The sequence below is a fragment of the Galeopterus variegatus genome, unplaced genomic scaffold (genome assembly GCF_000696425.1).
Source record: "Galeopterus variegatus unplaced genomic scaffold, G_variegatus-3.0.2 Scaffold3117, whole genome shotgun sequence".
Classification (NCBI taxonomy): Eukaryota; Metazoa; Chordata; class Mammalia; order Dermoptera; family Cynocephalidae; genus Galeopterus; species Galeopterus variegatus.
Window position 1 is genome coordinate 96,857 of NW_007729228.1, and position 11,854 is coordinate 108,710.

At 34.8% G+C, this 11,854-nt stretch overlaps 1 protein-coding gene across 1 annotated transcript in view; it reads right to left on the bottom strand.

The window, feature by feature from the left end:
* Positions 1-362: 362 nt before the first annotated feature.
* Positions 363-11,854, bottom strand: part of PIH1D3 (PIH1 domain containing 3) — a 30,546-nt gene continuing 19,054 nt past the window's right edge. The window contains exons 5-6 of the mRNA XM_008583989.1: positions 5,148-5,233; positions 363-489 (exon numbers count right to left, since the gene is read on the bottom strand). Coding sequence (XP_008582211.1) covers positions 363-489; positions 5,148-5,233 — 213 coding nt within the window. The remainder of the gene's footprint in view (positions 490-5,147; positions 5,234-11,854) is intronic.

Here is an 11,854-nt window from a genome sequence, read left to right on the forward strand (position 1 = left end):
GATGTTTAACTAAGCAAATATGCAACTACTGTACAACTACAATATGGATCATTGTAACTAAAGTGAGCTTCTTCATTACTAATCCCTCCTCAATAGAATATGGTGGAAATACTTATAAGGGTCTCTTTTCCTATCCTGGTGCACTACAGCCTATGATGTGCTCTCATATCATACATTAATCCAAAATGCTGAAACTGTTACTTGTCTAAATAGTTACTTCCCTGCATTAAAAATAATTATGTAAAGCAAAAAAAAAAAAAAAGAATAATAGGGAGAATATAGAAAACATTAACCAATTTTTTCAAACTTTTTTTAATTGTTAGCAATGCCATTTCACCAGTTTTTCTTCTTATTCATGCAGTTCAGAAATTAACAAAATCGAATTCTCTTTTCATAGTTGCGTTGACTTCGAGAGTCTCAGTCTCCAGGGTATAAAATGCTTTGGCACTGCTGCGTTCCACAGCATGGGGAAAGATTACCAACAGCTTCCTAAAAACAAACAGAATAAAAATCTAGAATTAGCTTCCTAAAGGGATATGCCTTCAATAAGGCAATAGAAAGCAACATATACCACTAGAATGTTGGAAACCAAAAAAATCCCCAATATTTAGACAGTATAAATACTGGATCAAAAAATATGCCGAAATGACATAAACTAGTATGCCAGTTTTTTTTTTTTTTTTTTTTTTTTAGTATGCCAGTTTTTTGGCCTTAAAAACCCAAGCAGTTGTTTTGACTCTCCCCTTTTTTTTTTTTTTTTTTTTAAATTTACCTCATTTTGCACTGTATAACATAGTCTCAGGCTACGTGTACAGGAATAGAAATAGAGCCATGCAACTTTGAGTTTGTTGGACAGAACTGTTGCCAGTCATATTCAGGTGTAGATGGAATGTGGATGACTGATAGAAATTTGAAAATTGGAAAGGTTCTATAACACTTCTGCTAACACAGCTTTAGCCTGGGTCTCTACTACAGGTGTAGTTTTTGAAACTCAGGCCTGGAATGATTTCAATACCAGATCAATGAAAGTGCTTTTCTCTGCTTGCTTCTGATTCTTCATACTACACATTGATAAAAATTCCCTGTGAAAGACTGCCGGGTTTATTTTTCAGTTTATGGCTCAGTTGCAGGATAGTTAGTTGTATGCTTTAGAGGCATTGCTAGGATGAGACATCTATAATTCTGTCATAGTGGTATGAATCTAAATTATGCACGGGGTCATCACATGCTGTTTTCTGAAGAAAATTAAATGCATGAAACACTTATTACCTCACATTCTCAGTAGAGAAGGCCCAAGTATCTCTAAAAAGGTGGACAGAAAAGCTCTTTTAGAAGGTATAAGATCCAAATCAGTAATCAGGTATTATTTTAGGGGCCCTTATTGGATACTTGAATAGAGAACAAGTTTATACTTAAAAACAAAACTCTTGAAAATCAATTCCCTCTTTACTCATTTGCAAAGACCTAAGTTTATAAGTCTGGGCTCATTGACAGTATTTATCACACATTTCTAGGGAAAAAAAAAAAAAAAAGACATTTTCTGTGACTCTTGTTTCATGCCAGGCGGAGTAGAAGAAACACTTCCCTTCACTAAAGTAATCAAATGGCAGTGTATTTTCATGTAGCCTGTAATATTTGGCATCTCAAAAAAAAAAAGTGGGTACAAAAAACATTTACAGTCCCTCCTTTAATGCTGTTTACAATATAGGTTGTGCTGGAGTTAGATTTGCTTTATCCCTTATTCTACAAATGATAATATATTCACTTTAACAAGAAGGCAAAGCTTAATGTGGTAGCTTCATTGCCCTAAAAGACAGCTATAAATCAGCTGAAGAAGGAGTTCCAATGATAATGTGCACTTCTCTGTCTGGAGAGAAATCCAAAAGAGACAGTTATCGGCCACTGGAATAATACATCTATCCTTGTATTTCTGTCTAGTTGTGGGTAGTATGGCTTCACATACTAAAATTTTGAACAATAGAACTGTGCAACGGATTTAGGGACGTATTTTTGTCTAGTTTGTTTTACTGTCTGATATCTGCACTGAGATTTAAACAAAATGAAAATTCTACAAGTACTTATCCGTGTACAATTCATTGAAAGACAGGACTGTATCTTATCTTGGTGATCCCTTAGTGTCTAGCAGAAGACTTTGTAAAATGTTCGTTGAGTGACTAAATAAATAAATAAATGAAAAGCAAATATTTAGGTCGCCACAAAATGTCACCTGAATAATTACCATAGATTAGTACTATAAAATATGAATAAACATTTAAACCCAATCCCTCTGCCTTAAATTGATAATATATTTGCTTTTTAAGAAGTTACAGTTTAGGTGCTGATCAAATGTTCACCCAGTGTTAATTTTCATTAGAAATAAATTAAGTGCAAATAATAATATGTGAAGCTAAAAACAAAAAAAAATTATGTATACAGTGAACTCAAGTTTAGAGACTTACATGCTTAAATTTATATTAGAGAGTTTAAGTTGATGTTGCTTGCAAGAGATTTAAATAAAGAATAACCTTGTTATGCACATATTCACATAATGCAGTTTTTATTTTATGTATTTAACGATATTATTTGCTTTACATATCTGGGTTAAAAACAGACATGGCGTTTTTAAGATTTCCTCTAGGAGAAATAACTATTTTCAAAGAAAGTGGAGAAATAGTGACTAAACTGCAATTCAACTACTCCATTTAGAACTTTTTAAAAAATTTTAGGTAACTGTCTGAACATCAGGTCAACTCTCAATTAATCTGAATTAAAGGAGTACAGCAAAGGTGTGAATAATCTAAAGGAGCACTCAACCAAAATTAGCTTGTATTTGTCTTTGGAATGTGTTTTTATTATTATATTCAAGATATTCATTTATGATATTCTTAGAATTCATCTAGAAAAATAATGAAAACTCATATGAAGACAAAAGTCAGGAGATTCTGGAAAATTATTCAATTTCCCTAATCTTTCCTCCTTTCCATCTATTCCATGCTGGGAATCCACATGCCAAAACAACCAACTAAAAAAAAAAAAAAAAGAATTCGGCAAACTACTTTATTTCTTTTGGCTGTATAATACTAAGTATCTGGGTTTTATTTGTAATTCTAACGCAATTGACTATTATTTGACTGAAATCACTAGTCAATCCTGTTAAAATAAATTCACTTGTCCTGCCTATAGGTAGATGAACAGAACCTCCTCTCTTAAATCTTTCTTGGCATGGGTAAACAGTGTTACAGGATGTTAAAGTTAGAAACTAAAGAAAGTAGGTGTGAATATCAATAAACTCAAAAACAAGACACATTTCTAATAATAAAATTTCAGATAATACTATGGCTCTATAGAATGCGCAAGTATTTGGGAAAAGTGATTTTAAAAAACATCCTTAATTCTATCTTCTGTCTTCTAGCATAATTAAGGAAGTTTTCTTAAGAGATAGTACCTCTCAGCATAACCCAAATGACCTAGCACAGCCCACGCTCTATGTGGAAATGTAGCTCTGTGTGAGACATTCATTTAGTGGGTTCTGATAAATATCTGGAATGACAGCATAGCCAGAGTAGCTGCCAAAAGATTGATGGAGACAGTGAGAACTGCTAGGGAAACGGAAATTAACTCCATGGTACGTAAATATGTGTGTGCTTTTAACAAGCGTGCAAATATCATGGAAGATTGACTGTTCATTTAACCAACTTTCCTTGCAAAGTTTGTGTGGAAGAGTAAATACATGTGCAAAATGCAATAAAAAGGATACAATATTACTTGAAGTGGATGGTAGGAATAGTGACTGTAATTTTTATAACATGGGACAATTTTTTTGTGAGGATATGTTTTTGAAATGATATAAATAATGAGAAATATTTGATATATGTTCATCTGTAGATCATTTTGGGTTAAATGCATTTACTATAGAAATCAAGATTAAACTATGTATGTACATTGGGTTGTTTACACATAGGAGTCTTTTGTAGGAGGGATCTACTTTTTATTTTCTTGAAGTCGTAAGTTCAATAAAAGAGAATTATAGGTACTGATAATGGAAGGAAGAGAATGTGCCGGCAACTCTCTGCTCCCCAACCCAGCTTGAAATGTTCATGAGTTACAGAGATAGGACAACTGCAATCAACCAATGTGTGCTCCCTGCTATACATCCAGATTAAAAGTGAAAAAAGCAGAAAGATATTTAGATATTTTATCTAATACACACCAGGTTCCATTGTTTCCATCTTTATAGAGTTAGTTTTGAGAGACGTCCATGTTTCCAGAAAAAATATTTTATATCAGAATTTTACTGTGTTATATGTTATATTTTGGGAACACGATTTGAGCCTATGTAGTAACAAAACTATGTTTGAAAATATCAAAATGTTTAAATTATTCCATGATCATCTGTATTATTCTTTTATTTTTTTTTTTTTTTGTCTTTTTCCGTGTCCGGCAACGGATCGCAACCCTCAGTGTTGCCCCCGGACCGGGACTGGCAACGGGATCGCAACCCTCGGTGTTGCCCCCGCGCCTCGCTCAGCCAGTGAGCGGGAACCGGTCTGTATGTGGAATCCGAACCCTCGGTGGGAGCGCCGCCGCACTTCCCAAGCGGCGCACTAGCGCAGTGCGCCACCGGGCCGGCCCCCCATCTGTATTATTTTTAAATGTATTCACAGAGCCTGAGGATCTAGTGATAAATTAGCTGTTAGAATTTTTGTTTTACATAATTGAGGACAAGACTTTTTGATTTTTTTAGGTTAACATAATCATATTTAAACTTAGAACCTACAACATTCAAAAAACTTAAAGATATACTTTCTCTTAAGCCATCACTGTACAAAAAACCACATGCAAGACTCACAACATAAGGAGTTTTCACTTCCAGCTCTTTTTCCTGACCGATAAACAAACTGTATCTGAATGTCGAGGATTGTGTTTTGATGGCAAATGTACAGATACAAAATAGAAAAAATCTAGGCATTTCCAAACATATTTATGTTTATATCATATAGATCAAACATCTGAAAGATTAACTAAATTTTTCACTTTCTTCAGACTTTAGGAAGTGATGCAACATAACTATGTACAATTTTAAAAGAATATTGGCTAAAGACTCATTAATATTGTAATACACTATTCCAGTTCTGAGTTTTACTCACTTATTAGGAGTACGAAGGTCAAGGGTCATTTCCTGGACATCAATTTTAATTTCAGAAGGGTTTGTATTTGGCAGTTTAATTTTAACCTGAAAAACAAGATGAGAAAAGAATACTGTTACCTTGGAGAATAGTTAATTTGAAGAGTGTAAGAATATATGGGGAAAGAAGAACTAATATTTATTAAGTGCCAACTATGTACCAGGCTATACCCTTTCCTTGTATCAATCTTGAGAAGCAGGGATTATTATCTGCATTTTACAGATGGAGAAGCTGTAGTAGAGAAGTTTAGTGAGTGGCCGAAGGGCAACTGTCTGTAATTTGATTAAGGTTTATCTGACTTCAAAGCTATATAGATAGACTTTGGTTACTTGCCTGTAACCTTGAAATGCATCTGCTAGAATCGGGGACTTTCAACTGCCTTTATATCAGTGGGAAATTTGTAGAAAGAATGTTTAGTTCTCATGTTGAGTGTGGGTTGGCAATGCCATCTTGTAGTCTCCTGGTATAAACTCCCGTACCACATTTCACAGGAAGGTGTAGGAGTGCAGAAAGCTTATTAACATAATAAAAGAGAAATAATGATATGACCCCACCTCCCAAAAAGGAGTATTTGTTGGCTTAGTAAAATTTCACTTAGAAATGTCTCATCTCAATTACTACATGGCCCAGCAATTCCACTCTTGGGTATATACCCAAGACCATTGTAAGCAGGTGTTCAAACCAAAACATGTACGTGATATTTTTGTTCATAGCAGCACTATTCGCAATAGCCAAAAAGTGTAAACAACCCAAATGTGTATCAGCTGATGAATGGATAAATGAAAGGTGAGATATTTATACAATGGAATATTATTAATCCATAAAAAGGAATAAAGTACTGTTACATGGATGAATCCTAAAAACAAAGCCAGGCACAAGAAGTCACATATTGTAGAATTCTATTTGTATGAAATGTCCTGAATAGGCAAATCGAGAGAGATAGGAATTAGGTCAGTGGTTGCCAGGGGCTGGGGGTATGGAGAAAAGGACTGTGACTGCTTAATGGGTATAGGGTTTCCTTTTGGGTTGATGAAAATGTTCTGAAACTAGATTTTTGTGTTGGCTGTACAACATTATGAATGTACTAAATGTCACTAATGGTAAATTTTACACTGTGTCTATCTTAGCCCAACACAAAGTCTCATATCTCATTCTAATTTATATTCATTCTCTTCTCGATGGAAGTTGATTAGATGTGTATATATGAGATGACATGGCATATGATTTCCATAAACAAAGAAACAAAAAAAAATACAACATAATATTCAGGCAAATTATTAAGCCTTCTCTAAAATGAGCTAGAAGACTTAAAATATTGAACATCTGGTGATTTCATGGCTGGAATGGCCAGAATGAAAGCAGCAAGTTATTAAGTAAATACATATCAAATAAATAATGGGACAAATTGGAATCTTTGTAAGAAGCTTAAAGTAGGTAATAGGGTTTTTGCATTATAAAATATGTGGACCAATACATGTCTGTGAGTTATAGTTTACCTTATTAAGTCTGTATATTAACAAATATTTGTTAATAGATTTCTAGAGGTGCTATTACCTAAATACTTCCTATGGTTAATATTTTCATTAAACAAAGAATTACCTCCTGATTTATATTTTGAAAATTCAGATCTTCATAATTTGAGATGCTTTAAGTGAGAGAAATAGAACATTTCTCAGAGGTAGTTGTGGAGGGTACTAACATTAATAAAGCACATGTATTTTACAGGGCCTAACTTTTTAGAATTGCACATAGAAATGTTAAGCTTGTGAAAGACAGGAAACTTTCCCCAGGGTTAAAGTCTCTGTTGTAGATAGAGAATTGTAACACAGCAAAATTGCTGGCTCTAAGGGCAGATGTCCTTGGTGCAGCTAAACCTAATGATTGTTGCCAAGACAACTATCTTACTGTTCTTTTTGTAACCACCTGTGTTCCTTTTCTGTAACTTTCTTGCCTGGAGAATAAATACTGAGATTTATTTTTCCAAGGAATGCTTCTCTCTTGAGGGTTCCTGGAAATTAACGCCTTTGGGGCCTCTCACTGCTCCGAAGAAATGGGCTTTGAGTAATCCTTTGTGTCTCCATCACTCTGGGAGAGGTGACAGGTAGTTTTCGTGCTCTGCCTCAAAGTAAATAAGCATTCTATTGGACAAAGAAAGCCCCATTTTCACTGTACCATTCAGGTCTGATAGTCAAGTTGAGATGTTCTTTAACATCTTATATTGACTCATGTCACCTGGATCAAGGGATACAAACATTTATTTCTTTAGTCTGAAATGTTTAGATCTTTCAAGGTAAAATACTATTTTCCCAGGGTTGAAATGACAATTGAGAATGGGAAAAAATTATGACATGTGAAATTTAGATACAACTTTTGGGTAGAACTTTGAAGTGGTTCTTAAAATCATTTGCAGTTCTAGTGAAGGATAATTCAGAAACAACTCACTAAGTTTTCCTCTTAAGGAAATTGAGATTGTGTATTAAAATGGTTTTAGAGGAGAAGGGACAAATTAGGTGGAATGGTACACATTAATATCTTGTAAGACAGAAGATTCAATGACGAATCTTAACAGAAAATCTCTTCTTGAAACATGAGTTAGACTTCTTCAACCATACTTTCAATAAATATCTGGAAAATAGACATGGCTATTAATTGACCTCTAACTGACTGTGCTCAAGACCTAATTTGTTAAACATTAGTAAATACAAGAAGATACCATTGACCAAACAATTAAAAGGATTGATGTTCCTGTTTCTACATAGGATGTACATTGAATTCATTTCAAAGAATAAATTATTTTAATAGGTAAACTAAGGAAAACTGCTAAAAATTTCATTGGGAAACTTTCAACCTGTTGGGAGCTCAACCTTTGGAGTCAAACATGGGCTTGAATTCCAGTTCTGTAACTTATTAGTTATTTATTGTTTATCAGTTATCTAATTGTTACATAACCAATTACCCCTCCCCCCAAAAAATGTATGGCTCAAAACAGTAATAAAAATTTATTATCTCACACAATTTCCATGGATCAGGAATTTGGGACCTGCTTACTTAGCTAGGTGTTCTGGCTTAGGGCCTATCATGAGGTTGTAGTCAAGATATTGGCTGTGGTTGCAGACTTATGAAGATTTCACTGGGGCTAGAGGAACTGCATTCAAGATGTCATTCACATGGCTATTCACAGGAGGCCTCATCTCTTCCCCACATGGATTTCTCCATAGGGTTGCTTGAGTGTCCTTATGACACAATAGCTATCTTCTTCCCAGAGTGAATGATCCAAAAGATCAAGGCAGAAGCAATGCCTTTTTAAAAATGTAGCCTCATAAATTACACTCTTTCATTTTTGTAATATCTTATTGGTTATACAGGTTAGCCCTATTCAGTATGGGAGAGAACTAAACAAAGAGAAGAATATCAGGAAGTGAGAATCATTGGGGGCCATCTTGGAAGCTGGCTACCACAGTACCCATCACTAACTTTAGTTCAAACATCTGCCTATTGGCTTTGTAAGTAATGAGTAACAGGAAAAAAGCCTACTAATTTAAAGTTTGTGAGATTCCCCTCTTCCCCTTGCAGCTTGTCTTCAGGCAAGTCATCAAAAACTATTCAGTCTCTCTCTGAGAATTCACTTTGAGGCTTCCCTAGAAAGAGGTAAAGGTAGGTCAAAGTGCTTACAAATTGTTTTCATGGGCCTTCATTTGTTCTCCTATATGTGTTGTAACAGCTGGCTTACTATACTAAAGACTTTGGGAGAGGGTCATTATTGAGGGATTATTATTTTGAATTTTAAATCCATTCTTTCCTGTCTTGTTCTTACGAGAGATTTATATAACTAGATTTTTCCTGAAAGATCATATTACGAAATGTTTGAAAATTGATATAAGAAGCTCAAATAGCAGGTGTTCCACGTAGGTCATCCATTCTAGTTTTCCTCTTAAACTATCACTTAGTCACTATCAGAAGAGAAGGATACATTAAAAAATATCTTACATATAGTGTATATCATACACTATTTACTGAAATTTCAGTTAAGCTTCACTGAAGGGCTTGAGCTGACACTTTGGAAGATATTCTAAATTAATTGATGGGTTCTAGATATTGTAAAAATATTCCTATTTGACAGGAATAACAACCACTGCCAATACATTTGATTATTGGGGAAGAAGTTAAGACTATTTGAGTTTCCATTTGAAACTTAACAACATTAGGAAATTTTGATTAACAGAAAAAGTTTGCGTAGGTTTCATTCTGAATTGCTTCAATGATTTAATTTCCCATTGTTTAACTGTAAAAACACACGTGAGATATTTTTTCTACTGCAGCCATACTAAGTATTTTACAAAAACTCTTATAAGCAACGATAATCTGTAGGAAAATGAAAAAAGTTAAAGGTGATGGATTCCTACTTTGAAATTATATAAATATTTACCTGTGAAGAATAAAATTATAGAGACATGTATTTTCTAAAACTAGGGCACGAAGCAAATAGATTGTCTTCTTAAATTAATGAATAGATTATCTATAATGTTACCATTTTGAAAAATTTTAGTACTATATTGCCATGCCTGTCTTCTTTTTTTTGATAGATCATAGAAGCATGACTCTTCCCCTGTCATAGGAGTCAAGAGTAAACTCAGCCTATTCTGGAGTAAGAGCATTCATCCACAGGCCTCCATACCTGCATTGGTACCCACCCTCACCCCCAAACAACTCACAGCCTCACCACCACCGTCTGTCTAGAGACCACCAAAACTAAATTCATTGTACTTTTATCCCTATTTGCCAATAACTACAGGAAGCCTCTGACTCTGAAATCATTCCTTATCACTTAATAATTACCATATGGGTCATCATATCTCCTATTCTGTCTCCATTTCCCACCCCTCATCAACTCTTGAAGTACTTCCATTAGGTCTTCTGTAAAACATAATACATCATCCCTTGCCTCTTAAGCCTCTTTGAATAGTCTCTTTAATTTCTTAGTCTAACTGAAATCTGGATCTCCCCCAATGACACTGCTTCCCCCATAGTCTTCTCATTAGTTGGTGCCTGGTTTTTCCCATCTCTCATATATCACTAGACCTGCCCCTTCCCTCCAGTTTCCAAAAAAATCTCATGCCCTCCATTATGTTAACTGAAGAAAGCCAGATACCGAAAGAAAAATACTGTATGTTCTCTCTCACATGTGGAGTCTAAAAAAAAGTAGAATACATAGAAACAGAATAGAATTGTGGTTACCACAGGTGGGAGTGGGTGGGGAGAAATGGAAAGATGCAGGTCAAAGGGCACAAAATTCTGGTATGCAGCATGAATAAATATAGAGATCTAAAGTACAGCATAATGATGATAGTTAATAATATTGTACTATGTACTGGAAATATCCTGAGAGTAGATATTAGGTGATCTTACCACACACAGGTGTGCATGCGTGCACACGCACAGACACACACACACACACACACACACACACACACACAAGAAATAACTATGTGAGATGATGGATATATTAATTGGCTTGACTGTAGCAATCACTTCTCTATGTATATCAGAAGATTATATTGTACACTTTAAATATACACAATAAAAAATCTCACATTCTTACACTACACCCATTACTCTTCCTGTTGGAATCTTCTACCAATTCCTGGGACACTTCCCCTGATTTTTCTAAGAATAGTTTCTTGTTCTCTATTGATATGTCTAACATGAACTCCTGTCTTAAATCTTGGTAATTTAAATATTCACTTAGATAACCTTTCCAACATCTGCACGTCACTTCCTTATCTCCTTCAAGTCTTTGCTCAAATATTGCCTTCTTAATGAGGCCTTCCCTGGTCACGCTACTTAAAATCGCAGCCATCACCAACTCTAGTACTCCCTGTCACTTGTCCCTGCTCCTTTTCTCTTCATAGTATTTTCTACCTTCTAATGTACAATAAAATTTATGTACTTATTTTGTTAATTTATGTCTCCCACCAGAAGGTATGCTTTGCAAGGACAATGATATTTGTGTTTAGTTTATTATGGTATATTCAATGCTTAGAACAGTATCTGGCACATTGTAGGTACTCAACAAATATTTACTGAGTAAATGAGTGAATAAATGCAATTATGGTTCAATATAAAGAAATTTGTTAATATAATTTCCAATAGATCAAAAGTTAAAAAATCATATGATCTCCACGAATGTTAAAAAAGCATTTAATCAAATTCATCATACATTCTTGCTTAGAACCCTTAAAATCAGAATAGATGAATAGTTCTTTAACACACAACCCAAAAGTTAGTAACTGACTGAATGGAGAAACACTAGAACCATTCTAATTAATGTGAGAAATAGTAAATAATGTCCAGTACTTACTACACTTACATAATATAGTTCTGGTGGTACTAGCTGATGGAGTTAAACAAGAAAGAATTAGGAGGTAAAATTATTGGAAAGGAGGAGGTAACATTATTATTATCTGACAGAACAGCATTTCAGGTGGAATGGACAGCAAGGAATTGGGAAATAACGTGGCATATTTAAAGATCAGAAAGAAGGGCCAGCCCTGTGGCTCACTCAGGAGAGTGCGGCGCTGGGAGCGCAGCTACGCTCCCGCTGCGGGTTCGGATCCTATATAGGAATGGCTGGGGCGCGGAATGGCTGGTGCGCGGAATGGCTGGTGCGC